This window comes from Chelonoidis abingdonii, chromosome 2 (assembly GCF_003597395.2).
Source record: "Chelonoidis abingdonii isolate Lonesome George chromosome 2, CheloAbing_2.0, whole genome shotgun sequence".
NCBI lineage: Eukaryota > Metazoa > Chordata > Testudines > Testudinidae > Chelonoidis > Chelonoidis abingdonii.
This window is the reverse complement of record NC_133770.1, coordinates 219,329,114-219,355,113: the sequence shown is the minus strand read 5'-3', so window position 1 is coordinate 219,355,113 and position 26,000 is coordinate 219,329,114. Positions and strand designations below refer to the sequence as shown.

At 42.7% G+C, this 26,000-nt stretch overlaps 1 protein-coding gene across 1 annotated transcript in view; it reads right to left on the bottom strand.

Annotated features, from left to right (window-relative positions):
- The window catches only part of TAF4B (TATA-box binding protein associated factor 4b), a 127,470-nt gene that overhangs the window by 48,796 nt on the left and 52,674 nt on the right, over positions 1 to 26,000 (bottom strand). The window contains exons 10-13 of the mRNA XM_032799054.2: positions 23,811 to 23,980; positions 20,611 to 20,741; positions 8,936 to 9,061; positions 7,687 to 7,743 (exon numbers count right to left, since the gene is read on the bottom strand). Coding sequence (XP_032654945.1) covers positions 7,687 to 7,743; positions 8,936 to 9,061; positions 20,611 to 20,741; positions 23,811 to 23,980 — 484 coding nt within the window. The remainder of the gene's footprint in view (positions 1 to 7,686; positions 7,744 to 8,935; positions 9,062 to 20,610; positions 20,742 to 23,810; positions 23,981 to 26,000) is intronic.

Genomic DNA, 26,000 nt, shown 5'->3' with positions numbered 1-26,000 from the left:
TAAATGTTTATTTTACTCTGCCTCCTCAGGACCTTACACCAGCTCTCAGTAAACCTAACCCATTGAGCACTGGAGTCTTTACATTTCACTTGTTTTGTAAGCAGTTTTCTGACCTGCAAGGTGCATGCCACATTCTTTCCAGCAGGAGATATGGAACTTTAAGAGAGTGTGAAACTAATGCATTTGCCATTTTTTCTTTCTTGCTGATGATGCAATTTCTCCCTCCACCCCTTTACACCCTAACAATGTTTTAATTTGCCGTACAATATGTTTCTACTGGTTTTTAAATTTTTTTTTTTTTTTTTTTTTTTTTTTTTTTTTTAAGAGTTAAATACAATATATCAGGCAGTATATGGTCTGAAGTGGCTTGGTGCGTAGCTCTTTAAAAAACTATTAAATAAAGTTGCATTAGATTATATTGTGGATTTTTTTAAAAAGTATTTCATAGGCATGGCTTCAGTCGCAAAGAAGTCTAAAGTAAATACTACCTAAGATTTGTCCTACCAGGACAGATGTTTAATCCACTATCCTGACAGTGGTTATAACCAGATGTTTCAAAACCAAGTGTAAGACAGTTACACAAAAACCTGCGCAGAGAGATTTTCTTCCCAAATCAGTGGCTGGCTTATGACCCAATGTCTGAGGATTTAGATCCCTTTCAGAAAAGAATGTGTCTAATCCTTTTCTGAATCCTACTAAACTCTTGGCCTCAAATATCTTCTTGTATTGAGTTCCACAGGTTGATTAGGTGTTGTGCTTAAGAGTATTTCAATTTTGTCGCATTTCAATGTTACAGATGTGCCACTGTTTGAGTGAAAATTGGAGCACTTCATTTACCTTCACTATACTGTAAACTTCTGTTATGTCATCTCTAAACAATTTGTCAGTGTTCTCACAAGTTTCTCAGTAGCTATTTGTAGCACCCATCCTTGAACTCCTATTTATGCTATACATTTTGAGAAAGAGTGGCCTGACTAAAAACAGTGTCCCATAAGATGGCGAATTACATAATATCAGAATATATTCAATACTTCTCATTCTTTTTACTTTGAATAGTGTTTGCTTTTGACTGCTGTTGAGTATTCAGCGGTAGCTTGCGTTTAACTGCCTGCAAGCCTGCAATAATGGAGAGGTCTTTTTCCTGACAGACTAGTTAACTTAAAAGCCAGCAATGAATATCAGTAGTTACTTCCCATGTGCATTACACCTTGTATGATTTTCATCTGTCATCATGCTGTCCAGTTACTTACCCTTGTTAAGTCCCTCAACTCTTATCTCATCTTGATATGGCAAAACTTGCAGAGCACAGTTTAGCTATCTCACTTTTTACGTCCTTTCACCAAATACATTAAACATTGGTCCTATTACAGAATTTTGGGTATTTCCATTTTTAAATCTTTTGCTATGTTGAAATTTATTTATTCTTACTATTTTCTCACTCTTCACAAGTTTATAATCTATGGCGGTACACTTTACCTCTCGACCTGTAATTAAGGTATGTCTACAATGCAACACCACACTTGCGGAAGACTTGGGCTCACAGGGCTCAGGCTAAGGGGCTATTTAATTATGGTGTAGACATTTGGGCTCAGGCTCAGACCCAGGCCCAAGCCCTAAGATACTCCCCCCTTATGGGGCCCCAGAACCCAGGCTCCAAACTGAGCCCAAACATCTACACTGCAATTAAACAGCCCTGAGCTTGCATCAGCTGAAATAGGCCAATCGCGGCTGTTTAACTGCAGCGTAGACATACCCTTAATTTCCTTAACAGGCTCTCATGGTTGACTTTGACAAGATTTCTTGATAGCCCAAAAAGACCCTAAACGATCCCCCTTAAAAAGCTATATGTACATTTGCTACCTTTCAATCCTTCAGGATAGCTGATTTTCATAACATATGACACACAGTGGCTCAGCAGCTTCATTCCTAAGCTGCTTCAAAACACTAGGATGTACACCCCTTTACGTGGTTATGTCTCATCCAGCACCTCTGACACCTCAGTATTTTATTGTGCCTCATCTTTATTTCCTGAAAGAATAGCTCTCCAGCATCCTCTGTCGCATGTGCCCTGTACTGCACCCTTATAGTTTTCATTTGTTTCAGCTTCATGAAAGTGTGAGCACTTTAATTTTTGTTTAACAGTCAAATTTGCTTCAACACACAGATATCCGACTTCTTGGCAGGTGGAAGAAATGCTGAAGTCCAGATCACAACCAAATGACTAAAGGAATGGTCCAAATGACTAACGCCATAGTCCAGCTGCTATCGGAAGATCACACAGCTGGTTGATGACATTGTGATACCTTCAATTTGTTTCCAGCTCCGCCCTCTGCCTGTTCCAGGAGTTACTACTACATAAAAGAGGTGGCAGTGAACCAGAAATATGAGCTACCTTGAGGAAGAGAGTCACCACTGGGAAAAGGAATGCGCGGAAGAACAGAACTAAAAAGTAGGGCATGGGAACAGGAAAATCGAGCAGCTGGGAAAATAACCAAGCAACTGGGAAATTTTTTTTTTTTTTTTTTTAAATAGGAGGAGTGAATCTGTAGAAGGGGAACAGATAACCAGAGTTGTAGAGCAAAGGGTGGGATGGAGATAAATGGAACAGAGGTACGGAAGGAACATGAAGGGAAGTGGAAATTCAGTAAGACTAGTTTTGAAACTACGACAAATGCAAATACTAGTAACTGCTAAAATAAGTTAGACCCTCTCCTACTACTGTTTCACGGAAAAAGGTGCAGTAGCTGCCACAGTGATTTTAGGTTAAACTAAAGAGGGTGTGGAGACGGTCCATACAAACACAAGTGCCGGAGAGATGGCCCCCGAGACACTAAAATGTGGGACATACTATTAAAAGCGAAAGAACCCCTGAATTAAAGAATTACTGTTTCCAAGGTCCCATGGTATGCACAAGATTTCAGAAAAGAAGGGAGAGAAAGGGAAACTCGAAAGATGAGATTTTAATTCAGATGCACAATGAGCACCACATAGGACAAATGTGCTGGAATTTTCGGTTCCCATGAAGCTCATGCTTGCTCATCTCGTATTATATTCCTGCTCTTTAGTACATCTATTTAAGTCACATTGGAATAGAATGTGTTAGTGGACTAGAGACCAGTCAGCACACTGATATTTAAGAACATATATCATCTGGGAATGATACAAAGTTACTTGCACATTTCGCTTTAGGGAAGGGAAAAAAGTTAAACTAAATAGTTAATTAAAAAATTAAAATTAGAAGAGAATGGGGAGTGGTAGAAAAAAAGCTAGAATGTTAAAATCCAAAGAACAAGCATCACAGATTCACAAAAAGGAGGTTTATACCCCATAAGCCTGAAGTCAGAGACTAGTGGGAAAGCCAAGAACAATTTACCCAGGCTTTGGGAATGCTATTACACAAAAAACTAACATACCAGGTTACTAAGTATAGCAGAAAGCACAAAATTCTTGGATGGATAAAGGAGTAGCTTGAGGCGTGCCCAATAGCAGTCCAGAAACGAATGTGTACTTTCTGTAGGTGATAATTTGCTAACAGTTTTGGGTGAAGGAGAGAAGTAAATAAAGGATCAAATTTAGTGTGGGCTAGATAGACAGAGCAGGGGCAAATAGGTGGCTGTTAATGTAGAAAAGATTGAGGAGTTAGGTCAGGCCAGAAAGGTGAGGGAAATTGTTTATAATCTCATTTATAAAAGCATATGTCCACTGCCCAAGTCTATGGGTGCACTTACAATAAAACAGTTTTAAAAAGATGTTGCAGCCAGCTATGGGATGAGAGCTAACTCTGAATTTATATATATTCACCACTGTGACAAAAACTTGCAAACCCCCCACCCCACCCCCAATTAACAATCTCTAAGATAATGGGCAGATGACAGGTATAAGTTTATAGAAATGCAGGTTGGTAGTCTATAAAACAAAGAGGATGATAGAATTGAAGGTGGTAAGAGGAGAAAAAATGAGAGGGATAGCGTTTAAAAAATGAAGAGTGCAAAGTGGAAGTATGATGCGATAGTAGGGCTCTGTGACCTGTGGCTGATCCCAGGGCTACCCAAGCAGCTGGCCCCAGGGACAACCACACCAGCTGCTGCTGGAGCAGCCCCCAAAGCAGAGCCCCTGTCCTGCCCCCTAAAGCAGCACCTCTCTCCTGGTCCCCCAGAGCAGGACCCCAGCTAAGATGTAGTCAGGGGTATATAATACAAATCATGGACAGGTCACGGGCTATAAACAAATTCATGGGCCTGTGACTTACTAAAAATACCCATGACTATACATTGTTCATAGCAGGAGACATGTCATTTATGAAATACAGACACTATGGCCAAGATTGTCAAAAGTGACTGGCTATTTTGGATACCTAACTTCAGGCACATTCAAAATTGTGATTTCCAGTTAGACTGGTACTGAGTACTTCCTTAAAAGACCCCAAAACCCCCCAAAACAACAAAAAACAGGCTCCTTAAGGTGTCTCGAGTTAGGCATCAAAACACTGAAGTACTCAAAGTCACTGGCCACTTTTGAAAGTCTTGGCCCATGCATCTAAATTGTTTGACAAAGTCTTATTATGCCTCCATTTCTAAGGCTTCCAAACCCAAAGTTCCTAGAGTTCAGTCCTCTACAAATTGTTTACCAAACTTTAGAAAACTGAACATCCCTTCAGGAGGGTTCCATGGTTAGTTTCATTTTCAAATCCCTCCCATGTTAAAGACTTACAGCCCATGGTTTAGACCTTTAATGGAAGGAAATTGAGTTGTATTTTAATAGGTCCTTTCATTTTTATTTTGCAGCTCTTCATGGTGTGATACTTACTCCTTTCTTCCATGCTTGGATGAGCAGTAAATAGTTAAAATTCTTGACATTTAAAGAATCACTGACATCTAAGTTACCATTCCCCTTTGAAATTAATAGGGCAGTCCACATCAGTGCTACTGCCACTACTCAGAGCTGCCAATTTAAAAGATGTCTCTGACACCACAATAGTTTTTTTTTTAAAAAGTTGTTCCAATTGAAAGCTGGAACTTTGGAGAACAATCGAAAGGCCTGTCTGTTCCCTGCCCCTCTTCACCCTGCCAGTCCTTTGCACCCCACTCTTCAGGGCACATGGCTTAAAAGGTTCCTGGGATGCTGAAGGCTTCCAAAGCTGCAGGGTTTTTCCCTGCAGGTCACCTTCTATTACAAACTTCGGCTTTTTAATTATTTGTGATCTGATCCAGAGACTTAGGAATTGCTCCTGCGGTGAACAGTTCTGGATAACCAGTATGACCACTCCTTACTGGAAAGAGTGACCTGGAAATGGCACTATCTTTGCCTACAGGTGTGCCAAAGCCCCACAGATGCTCAGGTGTTTGGGGCCAGGCTACACTCAGGATTTGACAGGCAAAAAGGTAGTCTTGGCGATAATGAGCCTTTTCAAGTTTTATTCCTGAATTACCACAGAAACCTGTCAATGCCATAGGATATTTGTTGATTTCTCTCTGCTCTTAGACTCCATTTGAGTTTGCATTCAGCTCTCTTCAAGCTTTCAGTAAAGTAGTACCAGAACGGACCAGCTGTATTTGGGCTCAATGCAACACTCAGCCCCAGAATGGAATCTGTTAAGAGAAAAATATCCTAGCTCATTAGGTTGAGTAACAAGCTGCATTTGGAATCTTATGAAGCTCTACTTAACTCATTCTTTAAAAGGACACTGGAATGATAGAGCAGCAGGCAACCAGAATCATACACGGATGCAAAGATCTCTTATTATTCAAAGAGGTATGGCAAACCTATGCCTGGATTCTTTTGATGGAGTGGTAATTAGAAGGAGCATTCAGTGGAGTGTACAAATTTGATGGAAATATGGGACAGATGGCACAAAGACTGTTTAAACTAATACAAAATAGAGGTCTAAAGGACATGAACTCAAACTAAGGAAGGGCTGAGCACTAAATTCAGGTGGAGTGTCTTCTCCATCAAGGTCCCTTCCTGATGGTTTACTAATAAGTCATTTTAAAGAGAACTGAACAAAATATTCAGGACTAATACCATCTAACTTCTTCAATTCCAATTTCCTATTGTAGTGTAGGGATCTTCAGGATCTTGTACAACATTGTTTGAAGGAGAAGAGGCCAGGAACTACATCAATTTCTTATATACAGGTACCTCTAGGTTGCAATACTGAATTAAAGTCTCCCTGAAAACCAATAAAGCACTGAGTGCTAGAAGTTATCTACACAAGGCAGACAATGGAAATCAGAATGCAACCACACAAACATTTAAGAGATACATTTGCTGCAATCTCAGTGACATGAGAATCAATTTGGAGAGAGTATTTAGGCAACACTGCCACTTGCAAATTGTAAGCTTGACAATATTCTTAGCACAAGATGAAAAAACCCCAGCATAATAAAAGCAAGTTCTCCCTTCTGCCCTTCCTCCCTCTCTCATTTTATGTATTTCTCTTTCTACTTTGGTGGAAATCCAGAACATTGATTTTAGGACTATTTTACTGGATTTCCATTTGTTTTGCCTCAGCTCCTACATTAATCCAAACAATAAGGGCCTTTAAAGCATTCATAAATAACCTGCTAGTGCTGCTGGCACCTAGGAGCCAAGTGCAGCAACGTTAAGCAACAACAAATTTCATAGTTCAAAAGGCACAGTTAAAGAAAAGGTTGCTCAGAAAAAAAATCTCTCTCATTTAGCACAAAGATCCTTAAAAATTGCATGAAATCAGTCGAGTAACTATAGAAACCAATTTCTTCAGCTCTGTATCACACGTCTCACACCTCAATTGTCTTTATTATCATCTGCTGTCAGATCCTTAATCAGAAATGTGAACAGGCTTGATGATTTATTCAGCAGGGAAAAGAATCTGTAGGTCAAGTGAAAAATTTCACACACACTCTTCCTCTCCTCCCCTTCCCCCCAACCTTAGGTACTTTCATTTCATTCTGTTCCCAGTAGCTCTGGGGGCAACTCCAGTGAGATCTAATATTAAGGCTCAATTAAAATAAGCTCCAATTAGTGGAGCTTTTTTCTCTCAGGCTAGAAGAATCAGGAAATGGATATTGGGAAATGTAAGAAGTCAGCTACTGAGAGGAGGTTGCAGACATAAATGAACTTATTTGTTGATTTCTACAGTTGCTATGCAGAGGCCTCTGGGAGTAAAAGCTTAACCAGTCTAAGCTATAAACTAAAACCCCTGCAGCTAAACATGAACTGTGTGAAACAAGGGCTCCATTCCAGAACAGAAAACTGCTGGGCCCAGAAAATTAAAAGCCAGAGGCGTTTTCCATTTAAAACTAAATCCCAGGACCACCTCCCAGCCAAAGAATTATAAGCAGTATCAGATTTACAAAACGAACAATTACCCTGGAAAAATGTAGCCTATTGTACAGTCCCAGATGCTAAATCTCAAAGTTTCTTTTTTTCCTAATCCCACATCATATTCCTACTAAGTGTATGGCTGTAGTTTACAAAGAACCATTTCTAGACAGGCCTAAACTATGAAAATTAAATGTTAAAAAGAGCTCATAATTCATTGACCTCATTTGAAGTACTGCCCTTGCCTGCAGCAGTTCCTGTCCTTCCCCAAGGCCTCTGCAAATGGTATGCAACAGCAGAATAAACCCTGACCTAATTGCCAGGGGAGGGCTGCCAACCTTCCCTCAAAACACAAAGGCAAACATGGTAACTTGAAAGTCCTACCTCTTTTGCTTTCTGCTTTAATCGCAGCTGTTCTGGATCTTCTTTATTGGAACGACTCTATTAAAGGAAGAGGAAAATTTAACAAATTACTAGCATCTAAACACCGCAGCATCCGTTAAATATTTAATAAGTGACAATTTTCTCTTGTGATTGAATGTCTTAGCTCCAGGGGTGAACGCCTCAATCCAGATTGGCTTCTCCCTCCTCCCCCCAGCCTCTCTCCTCTTCATCTGGGCCTGGCTGCCTCTGTTCTAGCCTGGAGGAAGCTTAAACTGAAAATGATGCTAACGCTGTCAGTCAGGTCCAGTTTAGGCATGATGTTGTTCATGTCAGCAGCAGACACTTAAAAGGACAAGAAGTAGAGAAAAAGAAATTGCTTTTGTTTAAGTACAGTGAGATCCTAGTAAATCTAGATTGCATACCCATCCAAGTGATTCTAGAATACGGGCCCCAGACTTATCAGTTCTTAAAAAAATAAACAAACACACCTAAACTGAGCCAAGACCATATAGTCACACTCAGTGGTGCAGCATTTACATGTTTTGTTTATGCTCAAACAATTTTAACCAGAGCATAGGCCAGAAATGGATCACATATTGGACTGACCGGATTGCAACACACACAGCTTGCCAAGATCACACCTCCAGAGCATCACCAGAAACAGTGGGGAGAAATACTTTGATGATGCACCATGTAGAGTACTGAGAAAGGCAAGCAAGTTGGACCCAGAAACAAAGAGATGGTCAGATTAAGAAGACAGAATAAATACGGCTTTATGTTCACCAGCAGGACTGAATGAACCAAAACGTGGCCTTTAAGTAACTACAAGCTTTCAACTATGTTCCTTAAAGATTTATTTTTATTTCTGTATCAACAAGCATGATATTATGTTTGCTGAGCATATGCTCTTCTTGCATTTATTTCTGGAAGATTCGGACTCCTCACTTTTAGCGCCAAAAAAAATAGAGACCCAGTGAACTGGACAGCAGATATGAAGGGAGATGGCAATAGAAATTTACCCCATGGCTTGCCCGTGAGCTAAACATCCATCTCTAAGAGAAGCAAAAACCCAATAAGAACATCTTTTCTGCATGGCATAGGCCATGCTAACGTATACTTACATGTTATAATAGCAAAATCAGGGACTGAGGAGTTTAATGTAGAATATAATGAGACAGGTGTCATTGGATGTCTGGTGTTCAAAAGACAGTTATTTTTCTCGGTGGCCAACAATAAGATGTTCTCTCACCTTGGCTGCTCGTAAAAGCATTTCTCGTTCCTCTTCATCCTTTCTCTGCTTTTCCATGTGATCCAGCTTCTCAAGAAATTTAAGTTGTGCTCTGGTGTCACTAGAAACGATATACTTATTACTCTCCTGCAAAGAAATAATGATTAGAGCTGGTTAAGCTTTTATACACTGCTAAAAACCTATCCTAGGTCAAATAAAAACGTATTGGAAAGAAGTTGAGCTGCATGAAATTCTCTCTCTCAAAGCTGATCGTTATAAGTACTTTCCATACGATTCTGTTTAAAAGAGAATCCATTTGCATGTCTCCTCTCCAACTACAGTATGGTCCTAGAAGTCTATTCAGCTACTTAATATCCCTCTGCCATTAGCAACCAGTTCCTCTATTTGGACTCCCTATCCTCACTGTCTAACAAACTTCGGTTTTACATGTCTGTGATTTGAAACTGTCAGTTTATACCTAAGGGGGGGGAAACCCCACACACAGAAACCATTTTCTTACTGAGCAAACTTTTTGTTTGTTTGTTTAAGTAAAAATGTTATACAACTAGGATATATATGATCCATTTTTACCACCTACTTAAGAAAACCATCGTAGAGATAGGAATATATTTCACGCTGCTGGCAAAACATAATAATTTAAATGTTGCAGCATTGTTTCAGCTAGTCATTCCAGAACATGAATTAAGCCTTACTGGTATTTCCAAAGAAGGTGGAAGAGGGGACTACATTTTTTCCAGAACCAGCTAAAAGATATTTAGATTGAGAATTAGAGTGCACATTAGCACTGTTCATTACAGCTTTAGGAATATATTTTCACCTTGGTTGATTAACAATTCCCATTAATGCTAATGGTAACTATGGTACATTTGTGCATGAAGGTAAGTATAGGTAGAGTCCTGCAAATCCACGGATATTCACTTTATATCTGTGGGTATCTGCATCCATGGATGCAAATATCTGCGGATAATTTTTGCGGATTACAGATCAGATGCGGATACAAATTGTGTCTGTGCAGGGCTCTAAGTACAGGACCCTTAGTGTACATTAATGGTAAACACCATCATTGCTCCCCTCTGAGTTTTTTGAATGGAACATACTTTTACCCTTTCTAGATATAAAAAGGTAAAAAACCTAATTTAAATATGCAGGGCATGGAAGGTTAATTTTCATTATATTTTTGTTCTTATTCTTTACATTTTATATTTAATATGCCATGTACAATCCAGAAAATATGTAGACAAGACCAAAGTGGACTTTTTCATTTGTTCTAGGTAAGTTACTTGACTGTCTCCTCTTATTGGTGGTACTCTTTTTCCTCTTATCTCAGAGAAACTGAAACCTTGAGACCTACGTAATCCTCTTCTCCTCCCTCACAACTTTAAGTTGTCACCAGCCCAGCCCAACCCATTCCTTTGTTCTTTTTTAAAACATACTCCTCCTACAGATCTGTTCTTGTCTTTTTGTCTCTCTCTCACGTGGTTCCTGAACATTCACCCCTTCCTTCCTCAGGCTGCCCCAGCCCCTAATGTTATCTAGTGCTGTGTTTATGATGTAGTCTTGTTAGGCACATATTTTGGGATTGGCTTTGTATTTTAACCATCGTTGTCGCATTACAAAATCACTGAGGCAGGATGAAGCTATACCACCATACCACATTATTTTGTATATGGTGTCTTTCAAAAGAGTACCTCCAAACACTTTACAGCATACACAGTAAGTTTATGGGACAAGGATAAACTCAAACGTGAGCAGTCAGTGATTTAAGTTCCATCTTTAGCATTTTAGTTTACACATTCCACAGAAAGAATCCAGTGCCAATCAACAACTTAAAATGGAAAAAGTATAGAACTAGTGGATTCAAAGATATCTTAAAATCCACGACTCGACCCTCTACTAATACAGAATTCTCAACCAACCATTGCTCCAGACCTAACCAATCCCTTTCTCTCCCCTTATATGCAGCTTGATCCCCTCTTCTAAGAGTTCTTTGTATTATGGTATTGCCTCAGGAGACCAGTCAGAGACCAGGCTCCCATTGTGTGAAGCATTCTAAAAACACAAGGTAACAGTTCCTGCCCCTAAAGACCTTGCACTCTAAGAAATCTTAAAGCACACCCTTGAATCCCATTCTCCTCTGCCCTAGTCATTCAGTTTTGCTATTGCTCTAGGTCTTGTACCATTCTCCACAGGATGTGCACAATCCTGAAAGTCAGTATTGGTACATTAGTAGAATCTGTTTTGAAGTAGCCACCTAGAATCCACCATGTTGCAGAATTGCTTTGAATGGCAGGTAAGAAAGCTGTGTGAAATTAAAATGCTTAAGACCCTTTACCAGTTTGGAATATCAGACATACAACCTGAAGTTCCCAAATGCAAGATTAAAAGCTTAAGTAGAGAATACAGATTTCTTACACCACTTCAATAGGTAACAGCATCATTCTCAACTTTCATAGGGGAAACAGGACTCCGAAATTAGGTCTTTGAAGAAAGGCAGGAACTATTTTTTCAATTGTTTAATTTAAAGTTCAGTTATATATGGAATATGTAAAAACTGAACATGTTAACTCAATGGATCTGCTCCCTGTGAACATTTGGCATCATAACCACTTGTTTTACAGTGATAAAACTATATATTTTACTCCTGTTCATACTGCAGAGCCAATACCACTATGTGAGAGCAAGATTCTGTTCACACTCATGAGCCAACATAATTGTTAAATTTCCAATACAAGATTAAACTGTGCCCTGAGCTACACCTGTATAATTCCAGCAAAGACACTAAGATTGCACAGGAGTAACTGAGGGCACAATTTGGTCTGCATAATCTATTACTGCATATCACAAGCCAGAAAGCTGGATTCATACGTCAGGTTGAGTTTGCATGGTTAGTAGTTCAAAAAAAAATATCCGTTTGTTTTAAAATTGAGCATGTTTGCCCTCGAAGTAATTGAAAGGCAAACACAGAACCCTCCCCAAGTGACACTCCAAGAATGTTTTCAGACTAGAACTGCACTTTAAAAATCCCACGTGTGTCAGCTGAAATTCTACAGTTCACCACCGAACCAAAACCACCAACTTCCCCCCACCCTCTTTTTTTGTGCAATGCATGAAGTCCTAAAAGGGCATTGGTGCAGGTTAGTCTAATATTTTGGCTAAAGTATATGTAACTCTCCAAATATTTTATCTTAATTTTGCAGTATACTTATGTATATATAAAGTTATTTCCACATACTCTAATGAAGCGTCTCTGCAGCAGCTAGAGGATTATGAGGCATGCCTTCAGTGGGAAAATACCTGGCAGCAAGTTCAAAAGCAGGTATGTTCCCTGTACGTGACTTGCTGTTTCCTTACTCAGTTATGCTGTTATGAATGAACGGGAACTCTGACTAAAGCAGCTGTGCTTTAGGATGCCAACTCCTACCAAGTGTTCCCCCCAAATCGGGGCAACAAAGAAAAAGAGAGCTTGAGGAATAGATAGTTCTAGCTCAGTCCAAAAACACACCCAAAAAAAAGGACCATTAAGTGGAGGAAGCATTAAACTGCTTATAATAATGGCCATCTCTGTCATTTAGGCAGAGCAGGCTGCAGAATGTTCTAACAGTTATCAGTTAAAGCCCCCCTTGAAAATGGCCCCCATCTCTCCTTGTTCGCAATAGGACTGAAGCTACTGTTGCTCAAGAAAGATGGTGGACTCATATGAAACCGCAGGAGCACTCAGTCCGGTTGAGATGCTGGCCACTTTGAAAGAGTACCTCTCCATAGAATTCCCTGTAGTACACCATTGCATCCTTCTGCCTCTACAGAGGCATGGGGAAAACTGATCACTAATCCTAAAAAAGGCTCAAGTGTAGTATGTGAACAAAATTTCAGTGAGTTTTCACTATATGGGAAGTTTGAAGAGTGTGTGCAGTTATTGAGATTACTGGGCACAAAAAAGGCTGATAATAGGTACTAAATTGCTTAAAGGCCCTACTTAGTTTTAATTCCTGAACAGATTAGCAAACTCTCTGAGTACATAATGATATTTTCTGAGAAGTGACAAGTCAGCACAGTAGTTTGGGGGAGGATACATACATAAAGGGTTGAACCCTTGCTTTATGCAGAAAAACTCAACTTTATGGAGTTGCTAGTGATGCCTCCACAACACAGCCTAACTTCTCATTTGCTTTGACTGGTGTTCTACAGTGATCCATCCACAATGACACCTAGATGTCTCTCCCATACACAAAGCCCATCAACATGTAGGAAAAATTTGAACTAATCTTATGTTTCAATGCAGACAAGCACAAGAATCTTTTGTCACTATGTTGTCTAATTGTTTAAGACTGTTGGGACCCTTTTGAAATACCCTACAATCCTTTAGTTTTGGCTAAGCCAAAATTGTGTCATCTGCAAGATTTTCCAGCCTCACTATTCACAACTTCTTCCATCTCATTCAATACACAAAGAACTCTTCTGAGACATACCTTAGATACTTTACTATTAACCTCTTCCCATGTAGAAACTGACCATTTACTCCCACTGTGTTCTCTAGCTAGTTTCTAAGCCATGACAGAATTTTACCTTGTATACCATGACTACATGAATACCTAAAACAAGACGCTTTTGTGGCAACTATCAAAGGCTTTTTGAAAGGCAGTCATATCTACTGCTCTCCTTGAGCTATTCTGTTGATTCCCTCAAAGAACTAATAATGGTGGACAGGCAGGTCTACTTTTATAGAGCTTAAAGTCCATACAAATTTCTATCAGGATGGAGAATTTGGACGGAGAGGGCCTGGAAGTGCCCATACCAAAATTAAACACTCTTTGCCTAGCAACAGGCTTACTTGGGGACATGAGCTCCTCTCATACACAGTTCATTTGTTGTTTCATTTTTGTGGTCTATTGTTACAACCCATTATAAAACTGCATCATATATCACCACCCAAGATAGCTGCCAAGATTGGCAAGCTCGCTCTCCTTTATTGACCTGCATTAGCTACTAGTTATAATGGCTGTAACAACGTCGTATCTTCATAGGGTAACTAGAAGTATCTATGGATTCATATGTGTTGTAATGGCTAAGCACAACAAAGCTAAAATTAAAGAAGTTATGGAAGCTTCAACATTGGTTTCCTTACTTTTGAGAACAGAAGAACAATATAGCACATTTTAAGTCAGTTGCTTTAAGAAAACACGCATTGAAAAAGTTGTGTCTGACTAGCTCACAAGATGCAGAATTTCACAGTGGACTCAAATGTAGATTTTACTGTACAGACTGTTTCTTTAGAAGGACTAGAACAAAAATACTATGCATGTTGCTCTCTGTAGTATTTACTTCTCTATCCAGCAAGGGAAAGAATTACTTGCTTTTGGCCAGACTCAACTCAAGAGGATTTTTCCCCCAATTTTCACTGCTCCTATTGTACAGCATGGGTGGAAGTTATTTTAATCAAAGTGTAATTCTTGAAGAGTTACATGGTGTATCTCATATCCTGCTTTAGATACACATATTTGAAATCTAACTCTTTTGCACATGCAAGTCTGAATTTGTGAATGCTCACCTGGCTGGTAGAACACATACAAAAATCGGAATGCATTCCCATGTTGCAAATGAATACCTAGCCCTAGTGGAGAAGGGAAGGAGAATTACTCTGGGGCCACAAATCTACAGTGTTCTTTACTTTCTACATTTGGGAATTTATCACACTTTAAAAAATTGTATATTCCCAGTTACATTATGAAAAGAGGTAGCCTCCATTTTTAAAAAAACATATTATAGAAGTACATACAAGAAAAACACTACCTATGCAAAAACAAGTGTCTAAAAAAGGCTTATTTTTCAGAGCCTGCATTTTTGCTTAAGACTATCCACATGATTGTGAATTGTTACGGCCTTTGATTTGAGGAAATGGGACATCTGATGAAGTGTTATAATCTTTCTATCTTAGCTTCTAGCAGTTCAATTGTGAGTTCAATCCTTGAGGAGGCCATTTAGGGATATAGGGGCAAAAATCTGTCTGGGGATTGGTCCTGCTTTGAGCAGGGGGGTGGACTAGATGACCTCCTGAGGTCCCTTCCAACCCTGATATTCTATGAAGCTCTTGATTTGACAAATCTATTGGTTTCCATTCCATTAAGACAAAGGCAGTCAGAAGTCTGTGCCACATTAAGACCATTGTTCAGAAGTTGCCCTTTGCTGTCTTGTCTTTACAGCATGTTAAAGGCATAGCTCCCCAATGTTCCAGCAAGCTTTCAGCATCTGCGTCACCTCATTTGTGCTAAAAAGGCTTCTAATTTCCAAGTCTTTGGTTGGGATAGAGAGAAGTCAAACTTTGCTGACTTCTAGAGGCTCTTCTCATTAGGTTTTGGTTCACTATTTTCAGATCGGATTTCATTCCATGTCATCTTTCTGGTTTGGAGCAACATACCGAGTAGCTTCAGACACTATCACGTAGACATGGCCAGGTACTTCATTTCCCATTCTCTGATAGTGCCTCTTCCATGTTTACTAATCTATGAAATGTATTTAAAAATTAAAAACCTCCTTGTGACAGTGTGCACTTACCTCTTGTGAGCATTTGCTGTCAGATGGGAGCAATCCTGTGCTCTTTTCCTTCTTTGCTGCCAGCGTTTCCTGTTGGCTATGGCCCTCAGGCAGGTCTTCAGTGGCTCAGCCTTCCAACTAAGTCACCCAGTTAACAGTTGAATGGATGGATGAACCCCTTGTGGGGTAAAAGGTCTAACACGGCCTGTCCCTGTGCCCTTATTCATGTCTTTAGTCCAGTCTCTGGGCTCAGTTCCTCAGCCCCTTCTGGGCTAGTGTTAGTCCATGGCTGCTCTGGTATAGAGCAGTGCCCCTAGGGCACAGGCACTGCCCTGGTACAGAGTCGTCTCCCTGGAGACTCTCTGCCTTTATCAGTCCTTATTGCCCCAGCTCTGAAGCCAGGTCACTCCTCCAAGTTCAGTCCCCTTCCAGGGTAACAAAGTCCAACACATGGTTGGCCCTCTGCAGGATCTTCAGCCCTGTCTATGAGCCCTTTAAATTCCTGTGCTTAAGCTTCTAAACTAAACTTGTCTCCTTTTCATGGTTTTTCACGCGAAACTTGGAGCAGACCATAAACTGGTTGAGATCCCATAGGTCCAGGATGGGCCTCAGCCCCCTTTTTGCCTTTGGGATCAGGAAGTACCAGGAGAAGAAGCCTCTCCCCTCGAAGTCTACTGGTACTCCTTCCACTGCCTCCAGAGTGGAGCAGACATGCCACTTCCTGCCCTAGGAGGTGAGCATGCTCCGGGATCCAGGGACTCAGCAAGGATGGGGTGTGGTAAGGTGGGGGAGAGGCAATCTGCAACACGTAGCCATTGGAAATGGTGTTGAGGACCCATTGGTCCAACGTTATATGGGACCACTCCACTCAGAAGGCAGACAGACAATCGGTTGCAGAACACAAACTTTATTAATCAGGGGGTTTCCCTGGCAACAGGCCTGGTGCCCCCCTCCAAATAGTCCAAAAAAATTGCTTCCCTGCCTCTTGCCCTTAGAGGGTCTGGGCTGCGGGGCAGAACAGGACTGACGTTGAGACTGATGCCTCTGGTCTCCCAGCCTCTTGGACGTGGGCTCATATCTGCTCCATGCAGGTGGAGCTGAAGTTTGCAGCCTGGGCTTGTCCTTAGCCGGCAGGACGTAGAGGCCCAAGGTTTGTAGGGTGGTACGCGAATCCTTCATCCCGTGCAGATGGACATCCGTTTGGTCCGCAAACAGCGCTTTCCTGTCAAACGACAGGTCCTCCATGAGGGACGGGGCCTCCACTGACAGCCCGGATAGGAGGAGCCACAACACTCCGCGCATGGAAATGGCAGAAGCCATTGAGCTGGCTGTCGTATCGGCTGCATCCGACGCCACCTGGAAGGGTGCTTTTGCCACTGCCGCCCCTTCCTCTACCAGAGCCTTGAAGTCCTTTTTGTCCCGCTCCGGGAGGAGACATTCATGCTTTGGTAAGGACACCCATAAGTTAAAGTCATAGAAGCTCAGTAGGGCCTGATTGGCCACACAGAGCTGGAAGCTTGCCGAAGAATGAACTTTCCTGCCAAAAGTATCCAGTCTCCCAGTGTCTTTAACCTTGGGGGGTAGGTGCGGGCTGGCCATGTTCTTCTCGGTGGTTTACAGATTCCATCCCCCAGAGAGTTAGGTGCTGGGTGCGAAGAAAGATACTCATGGTCCTTAGCCGACACGAAGTACTTCCTCTCTGCCTTTTTGGAAATGGGAGCCAAGGAAGCAGGAGTTTGCCACAAGGTAGTGGAAATGTTGGCTACTCTCTGGTGGAGGGGCAGGGCCACAGCCCGGTGCCAAGAACGTCAGCACATCGAAAAGGGAGTCAGACAGGCCCTCCATCTCCTCAGCCTGTAGCTGGAGGTTGGACGCCACCCTCTTAAGGAGGTCTTCATGTGCCCTGAAGTCTTCCTGTGGAATGGGTGGCGGTGCCGTAATGGCATCATCCAGTGCTGGAGAGGGGGCCGGAGTGGAGTCGAGAGTCCTTAGCCGTACTGGGGGGTGGTCGGTCCCCAGGTCAGAGTCTGGGTGTGGGGCTACCGACTTGGGACCTGTTGACTTGTCCCTCTACCGAGAAGGGAAGGTCAAAGGAGCCTGGGACACTCCGGCCACTGATCGGGTTCCCGTCTGGGTGGGCATCTGCAGCCACGGTGCCTATTGACACCACTGTCTTTGCCACAGTGCTCCTTGCCACTAACTGCTTTGGGGGCCCGGTGGCATCATCTGTTCTGGCTGAGCCGCACGACTTGGCAATGGGCAGCTGGGTGCCGATGCTCAGGTCACCGTCGAGCGCATTGTCTCATAGGAGCAGCAAGATCGATGATGCCTTCCCGCATCATCCAGTGCCGGTGAATTGCAAGAGGAGTCCTGAGTGCGATGCCTGGCAGAGCGGGAACTTGAGTGGGAGCGTCAACATTGATGGCGTCAGGACCGGCTGCGGTAGCTGCGATGCGAGGAAGAGCATCTGCGGAGCCTGTCACGGTGCCTGCACCCATTGCTGCACGGCGGGAGGGGCCTCAAGACTCCCATTCAAGTGGCGAGCTGGTCAACCTGACTGGTGTAGAGGGCTGGCATGAGCTGTGAGAAGACCACGTCAAACGAGGTAAGGAGCAGCTCTCAGTGCGGGAGCTGCGCCGTGCTGGGGAGGTCTGATGAGTGCCCAGTGGCGGCTTGCCTTGGGACTGACACCAGCAACGCACTGGTATCTGTAAGCTCAAGATGTCTCGCACAGCCTGAGTGGCCTCCGGCCCTGACGGCATCCTCTCTGCAGGGGAGGCATGCACGGACAGAACTGGGCTGCTCTGCTCAACACGAGTGGGAGGCCTAGGGCCTGGCAGGGATCGAGGGCTGCCCAGCTCAGGACCAGCCTCACCCCTCTCCTTTTCTCGGTGCCACAGTGAGACGGAAGTCTTCCCTTGCTTCTTGGAAGGGGAGAGGTGCTGGCTAGTGGAGGGGACTTCGCTATGCACTGAAGACGCGGTGCCAGCTACCAAGTCCGCTTGGCATGCCAGGGTAGGGACCAGCACGGATTCCATCAGGAGAGTAGGAAGCCTGACGTTCCTCTCCTCCTTGGTCCGTGGCTTGAATGACCTGCAGATCTTGCAGCGCTTACTCATGTGAGTTTCGCCCAAGCAGCAGAGGCACCAGCATGCTGATCACTTCTGGGCATAGAACTGTGACAAGAGTCATACAACTTGAAGCCTGGGGCATGGGTCATGCCTCGAGCCTACTCTAACTACTTGAAAAACTAGTAAGAGTAACTGTACCACTAAGGTCAACTAGAGAAGCTGCAGCAAGGCTGGAGCAAGACATTCTGACTACCTTCACCAGTGGCAAGAAGGAACTGAGGGTGGGGGGAGTGCGCAGCTCCCCTTATAGCACAATATAGAGGCGCAACTCTAGGGGTCGCAGCAGCGCTCTCCCATATGGATACTGCTAAAGGAAAGACTTCTGACACTGGTGCACGTGGCGAGCACGCACACCTACTGTGGAATACATATGAGCAATAACTCAAAGAACCACCCCTCCTTACTCCTCTGGTACCAGCCAAGAACGACTAACTCAAACTCTGCAGTTCCTTTCAGCCGAGCTTGCTGTGCTATGATAGGCTGCAGGGAAGCAGCCTTTCTAGTCAAGCCTGGAGGACCTACCTTCACCGCTCTTTTCCTGGGACAAGGTATGAGGTCTCAAAGCAAGGGGTCTCAAAAGGCGTGGTACATCCGGTCACACTCCTGTTAGTTTCACTAGTTATTAACTTTCTTCCCACATGCAGCTTCATTTGTAAACAAATCAACAACCACATAAGAGGCAGGATCCTAGCAGTGTACGGGTGTTTTCAGTGGTTTTAATCTGAAATTTGTCTAAAAATAGTACTAGAGATCCATGTTTGTGGTCTTTCAATTACTTCCTTATGAAGTACCGTATATACTTGTTCATAAGCGGAATTTTTTTTTTTTTGTAAAAAAGGGAAGCACTGGAGAAGGGGGTCAGCTTATGAACTGAGAGGGAGAGGTGGGAACCAGCCTCTCCCCACAACAGAGGGAGCAAGAAGAAGCAGTACAGCCAGCAGAGACAGAAGGGAAGAGGCTGGGCCAGTGTCTCCCCACTTCTGGCCACGCTGCTCTCCCCACAGCCTCTGAAGCAGCTGCAGCTCCAGGGCTGGCAGGCTGCAGCTGTGCCGCGCTGCCCAGCCTGCCACAACATGCTGCAGCCAGGTCAGAGACATCCTTCCCTGGCCCTCCCCAGATAAGGTGGGAAGGGGAGAGTGTGGGTGTCCCAGTCTAAGGGTGACATCATGTGGGAGGTGGTCACAGGGGTTACTCCCCTGACTCCCAGCTTCTTCCCCTCTCCCCCACCAAAAAATTTCCCCACCAGTTGCTGTCCTGGACCTTCAGGGTAAGCAGCATGCATGCCAGGACACTCATTACTTAGGTTTACCTCCATGCCTGTGGACGCTCGAGGTAAACAAACCATCTCGGCCCCCCAGTGGTTTATCCTGATGGCCCAGGGGGCCAAAGTTTGCTGACCCCTGAGTTATAGGGTCAGCTTATGAACGGGTTATAAAAATTTTGCATTTTTACTTACCCATCTTGGGGAGGTCGGCTTACAAACGAACTAGCTTATGATCGTAAGTTCAATTTATAACTGTCAGCCCTTCAAACAAGCTGAGATCAGAAGGCCAAGCTCTGTTCTTTCAAGCTCATGCATCACTACCAGTAATGAAAGTTCTACAGGCAATTCAACCCTCCTTTACGACTGTGCAAGTGTTAGTGCCACTGAAGTCAATGCAGACCAAGTTGCCAAGTGAAAAGCATTTCATTTTTAGAAATGGTACAATGGTAAAGGACCATGAGAAAGGTCCTTGAATTAAAATTACCACTTCCATGAAATGTTTGAACTAGGGTTTTTTTTTTTTTTTTTGGTTTATCTGCACTTTAACTTTTAGTGCACATAGCAAAGATGTCAAAAGGGAAACATCAGGATTAATTGTAAGCCACCATTAACAGTAGCAAGCCTGGAAAATAGTCTTGGGCCAGATTAAAAGCTTACATATAGCATGTGTGTGTTTATATGGACAGAAAGTTTACTTTTAAGGCTGCAGAAGAGGACAAACTTTAATGCAAAACTTGCTTAATTTCTTTTACCTTATAGGTTGTCGTTCGATGTTGAGCAATTATAGTCAGTTTTTCTAGGAGCCCTCGTAATCTCTCCTGGGTAGCATGGGAGATCAAGTTCACAACATCAGAGTTAGGTTCCATAATGTCATGCCTTTTACCTGTGGAAGCAGAGAAAATCCATTACATGTTTTAGGAGTAGTTGATAATTGAAATAATTAGCACAGCAGGTATTCTGTTCCCCCTGGAAGTCATACCCATTACGAATAAAGGTTTGGAGATTATGATTTTCCTGGTAAAGTCACAACTTCAAAGATCTTAGACATTACATTAATAAAACTTAGCCTGGAGCTTCAGAAAATATAGACATTGTTTCACTTAGCCTCTAGAATAATTTTCCTTGCAAGGTCATTTATAGGACAAAGTTAATAAGAACACAAATCAAGCCTTATGTTCGGTGGGGGAAGAAATAGTAGCTGTAAAAATTAGTGCCATATTCTGTTAATTTCAGTAATTAAAAAAAATAGAGAATTACATTTTGCCCTGTTAGACACTGCTTGTTAACAACTCATGACATTTATTTCAATGGTGTTTTTTGCAATGTATTCCAGGCGTAAGAGCCTCTTCTCATCTACCTCTGACCAAACAGTATATACCAAATTAACCTAGGATTCCCTAGGTGGTAACTTGGGAAATATACATCTAGTCCAATTGGGGTCATAATGCCATCACCTCTGACCTGTTCTCTCGGGTTGCCACTCCTCTCCTTGTTCCCTGATGAGCCCTACAGCCTCTCTCCATATTTCAACAGTTGATATCAAAAAGGGAGACAACTTTGAGCAAAGCTGCTTGGGCCATACACCCAAAGCTAAGTGTTACTTTGGCTATCTCCAACTGTGAGAAAGTTGCAGATAGCCAAAGAGAAGTATTCCTGTGGTTGACACAATCAACATGTCAGCACATCTACACATAGGTACTTGGACAACCCTGACTTCTTTTTAAATAGACAGCACAGTTTAGCTACTGATAACCAATGCTGATATCAGCAAAAACTTTGAGGAGTCCTTGTGGCACCTTAGAGGCTAACATTTATTTGGGCCTAAGCTTCCATGGGCTAGAGCCCACTTCGTCAGATGCATGAAGTGAAAAATATAAATACATGAAAGGATGGGGGTTGCTTTACCAAGTGTGAGGTCAGTCTAACGAGATAAAATCAATTAACAGCAGGATACCAAGGGAGGAAAAAAAAACTTCTGAAGTGGTAAGAGTGGCCCATTACAGACAGTTGACAAGAAGGTGAGAGTAACAGTAGGGAGAAATTAGTAATGGGGAAATTAAGTTTAGGTTTTGTAATGACCCAACCACTCTCAGTCTTTATTCAGGCCTAATCTGATGGTATCCAGTTTGCAGATTAATTCCTATTCTGCAGTTTCGTGTTGGAGTCTGTTTAAGTTTTTTTTGTTGAAGAGTTGCCACTTTTAGGTCTGTTATTGAGTGACCAGAGAGACTCAAGTGTTCTTCTACTGGTTTCTGAATATTATGATTCCGGATGTCAGATCTGTGTCCAACCTATCCTGAAGGATGATCCCTCACTCTCACAGACCTTGGAACACAGGCCAGTCCTCGCCTACACACAGCCCCCCAACCTGAAACAAATACTCACCAGCAACTACACACTACACAACACACACACCAACCCAGGAACCAAACCCTGCTACAAACCCCGGTGCCAGCTCTATCCACATATCTATTCAAGGGATACCATCATGGGACCTAACCACATCACCCACACCATCCAGGGCTCGTTCACCTGCACATCTACCAATGCGATATATGCCATCATGTGCCAGCAATGCCGCTCTGCCATGTACATTGGCCAAACTGCACAGAAATCTGACATTAGGAATCATAACATTCAAAAACCAACAGAAGAACACTTCAATCTCTGGTCACTCAATAATAGACCTAAAAGTGGCAATTCTTCAACAACAAAACTTCAGGATTAGGACCTCATTCTGCTAGGTGCTGTACAAATGTGCATTCTCTGCAAACAATATAACACTTAGGCTATGTCTAGATTACCGTGGTAAGTCAACCTACACTATGCAACTCCAGCTACGTGAATAACGCAGCTGGAGTCAACGTACCTTAGGTTCAGTTACCACGGGTCTACACTGTGGGGGGTCAACAGGAGGAACTCTCCCATTGACTCACCTTACTCTTCCTGTCGGGGATAGAGTATGGGGGTCAACTGGAGAGCGATCTGCTGTCAATTTGGCAGGTCTTCACTAGACCCACTAAATTGACCGCAGGTGGATCAATCTCAGAGTTGATCCCAGCTGTATTGTAGACAGCCTGAGGTTGGAGGAGAGACACAATCAAGTTTTTAAATACATGCACTTTTGGTATATGCTCCCAATACTATTCATAAATACATAAATAAAAATACATAAGATATAGTCTTGCCCCAACTGACTTCAGCCCAGCTCTTTAAAATGTGAACTGAATTCCTGCAGGCATTGAAGCAAAAATGGTCTGAAGAAGAGGTCTCAAGGGAAAACAGTAGTTTTTATCAATGCATGCCAACAAGATTGCTACTCCTGAAAAAGCTTTCAAGATTATCAAGGGCCCTGAAGACACTGAAATAGGAGTATGTTGGAATGTCACCTTCCTACTAAACAGATCTGCTTCCTGTGTATAAGCTAGTATGGGTTTACTTCTGATCATATGAGCAGAATCTGTAACACTTGTGTAAGAAGTACATATTTAATAGTGAGATTTCAAAGCTTGAGAGCTGTCACTGGGTTAGGGGAAGGAAGCAATTATTCACACTTTCCTATGTTATGGGTTGCATCAGTAGAAAGCTGACTAACCAACATCCCGTTCCAATATGTCTGTGGGTAACAGATACTGTGCAGTACCTATTACAGTTCACAATCATAATTAAAAAGGTTCACAGCTTCTGTTCATGCCTTTGCTGCTGTTGCAGCATTTTTTCTTTGGGTTATCCTACAAAGCTTATTTTTAAGACCCACCCAAAAATGTTTAGGACAGATTTCCTGACTGTAAGTTCAAATAAATAAGTATAGCTGTCTTGTTTTCCAGATTAAATAGAGTTTTATTAACTTACTTAGAGATTACAATATATTCTAATTTCATTTTTTAAAAGTGAAAATTGTTCAATGCAACCATTGAGTCCAGAATGCCAATTATGGATGCTTTAGTCTCACCTATGTCTAAGATCTTCTTTTGCAAAGCCTCTGGGGAGAGAAATGGTTCATCTGCACAAGATCGGATCAGTGTACCAACTACTTCAGAATTTGTTGCCAAGATGCATGCATTCTCTTCACTTAGGTTGACCCCAGCCATAGAAGTCACATCATTGATGTCATCTTCATCTCTACCAGAAAGAAAGCCAATTGTTATTTTGTTCACATCCTGAAAGAGCCTTTTGTATTGGTGACCAATTTTATACACAAGTGTAGACTACCTGTACATAATCATCCCCAGGCATCAGTGGGCAAAACAGTCTACTACAGAACACCTTTGGAATGGAGGTTGTTCGTAACGCTGAACAAAACGTTACTGATTATTCTTTCAAAAGTTTATAACTGATCCTTGATTTAATTCAGCTTTGAAACTTTACTATGCAGAAGAAAAATGCTGCTTTTAACTATCTGATTTTAAATAAAACAGGCACAGAAACACTTTCCTTACTTTTCCAAATCTTTTTTAAACTTCCCCTTTTTTTAGTTTATGTTTAACATGGTACCGTACTCATGGCTGGCTTTAGGCCTATTCCACCAATTCCCCCGAATTGGGCATCGCGCCTAAGAGGGCCCCGTGCCCAGTGAGAATCCCTTCCCTGGTTAGAGGCACCTTTTTAATTTTTACTCATCTGGTAGTGCTCCGGGTCTTCAGCGACGGGTCCTTTGCTTGCTCTGGGTCTTTGGTGGCACTTTGGCAGCGGGTACTTCAGTGCCACCGAAGACCTGGAGCGAGTGAAGGACCTGCCACTGAACACTCAGAGCACCACTCAGTGAGTACAAGCCCCCCGTGTTTTTTTACATTTTTTTTGTTTTTTTTTTCAATCATCCCTGCCAGGGCCCCATCGAAACTGTTCAAATTAGGAAGTGCAGAGCCCAAAGCCGGCGCTGACTGTACTGTATTTGCTTTGTCTCTGCTGCTGCCTGATTGCATACTTTGGATTCCAAATGAGGTCTGTGGCTGACTGGTCAGTTCATAACTCTGGTGTTTGTAACTGAGGTTCTTCTGAATCTTGAGTATTCAGTGAAGTTTCTGCCCCTTTTCATTTATCTACTTTTCCAGCTAGGCAGTTTCTACATAATCTGTTTTGGGAAAAGGAGGCTAACAGATACTCAAACCTGTTTAATTTATTCTTAACTGGCTGATAGACTTGTACTCCAATTCAATGTATTAAGAAAAGGGCTAAAGCCCAGGATTATCAGAACAGTTAGTGACCAGTGATGATTTAAAACTAAAGTCATCACTGACGTTTCCTCCCTCTACTCACCAGTAGCTGTTGAGCAATTTCAAGAGAGTGTATTCATAATGTATTAGCAGAATAGAATTCTTAATCTTTCAGGAAATGTGCACATTAGGCCTTTAATGCCTGGTAATTGAGTGCTAATTGATCTTCACAAGTACACTAATTCCCCTCTTCCTAATGACCACAGAATCTTTGGCTGCTGTGATCCCACTGTGGTATAATTACAGCTACTACTATGGGCCAGCTTGTAAAGGGGGTTATGTAGTCAGTGTACCTATTAATACAGGATACAGACTAAGGCCTTGGCTACACTGGAGAGTTGCAGCACTGGCAGTGGCTTTACAGTGCTGCAACTCACTCACCATCCACACTTGCAAGGCACATACAGCGCTGTATCTCCCTGGCTATAGCGCTGGCTGTACTCCACCTCGGCCTGGGGAATAACGACTATAACGCTGGTGATGCAGCGCTGCTCCGCCAGTGTGGCTACCAAAAGCACTGTTATTGGCCTCCAGAGGTATTCGGAGGTAGCCCAGAATGCCTGTTCAGCTACTCTGCTCATCAATTCGAACTCTTCTGCCCTGGCCTCAGGTAACCCGCTCTTTAAATGCCCCAGGAATTTTAAAAATCCCCTTCCTGTTTGCTCAGCCAGCTGTGGAGTGCAATCAGTGAATCCTTCCAGGTGATCACGCCTCCACATGCCAAACGAGCCCCAGCATGGAGCAATGGCAAGTTGTAGGACCTCAGTGTTTGGGGGGAGGAAGCTGTGCAGTACCAGCTGCGCTCCAGCCGTAGGAATTACGATACCTATGGGCAGATATCAAGGGCCATGCTGGAAAGGGGCCATGACCGGGACGCGCTGCAGTGCAGGGTTAAAGTGAAGGAGCTGCGGAGTGCCTATTGCAAAGCG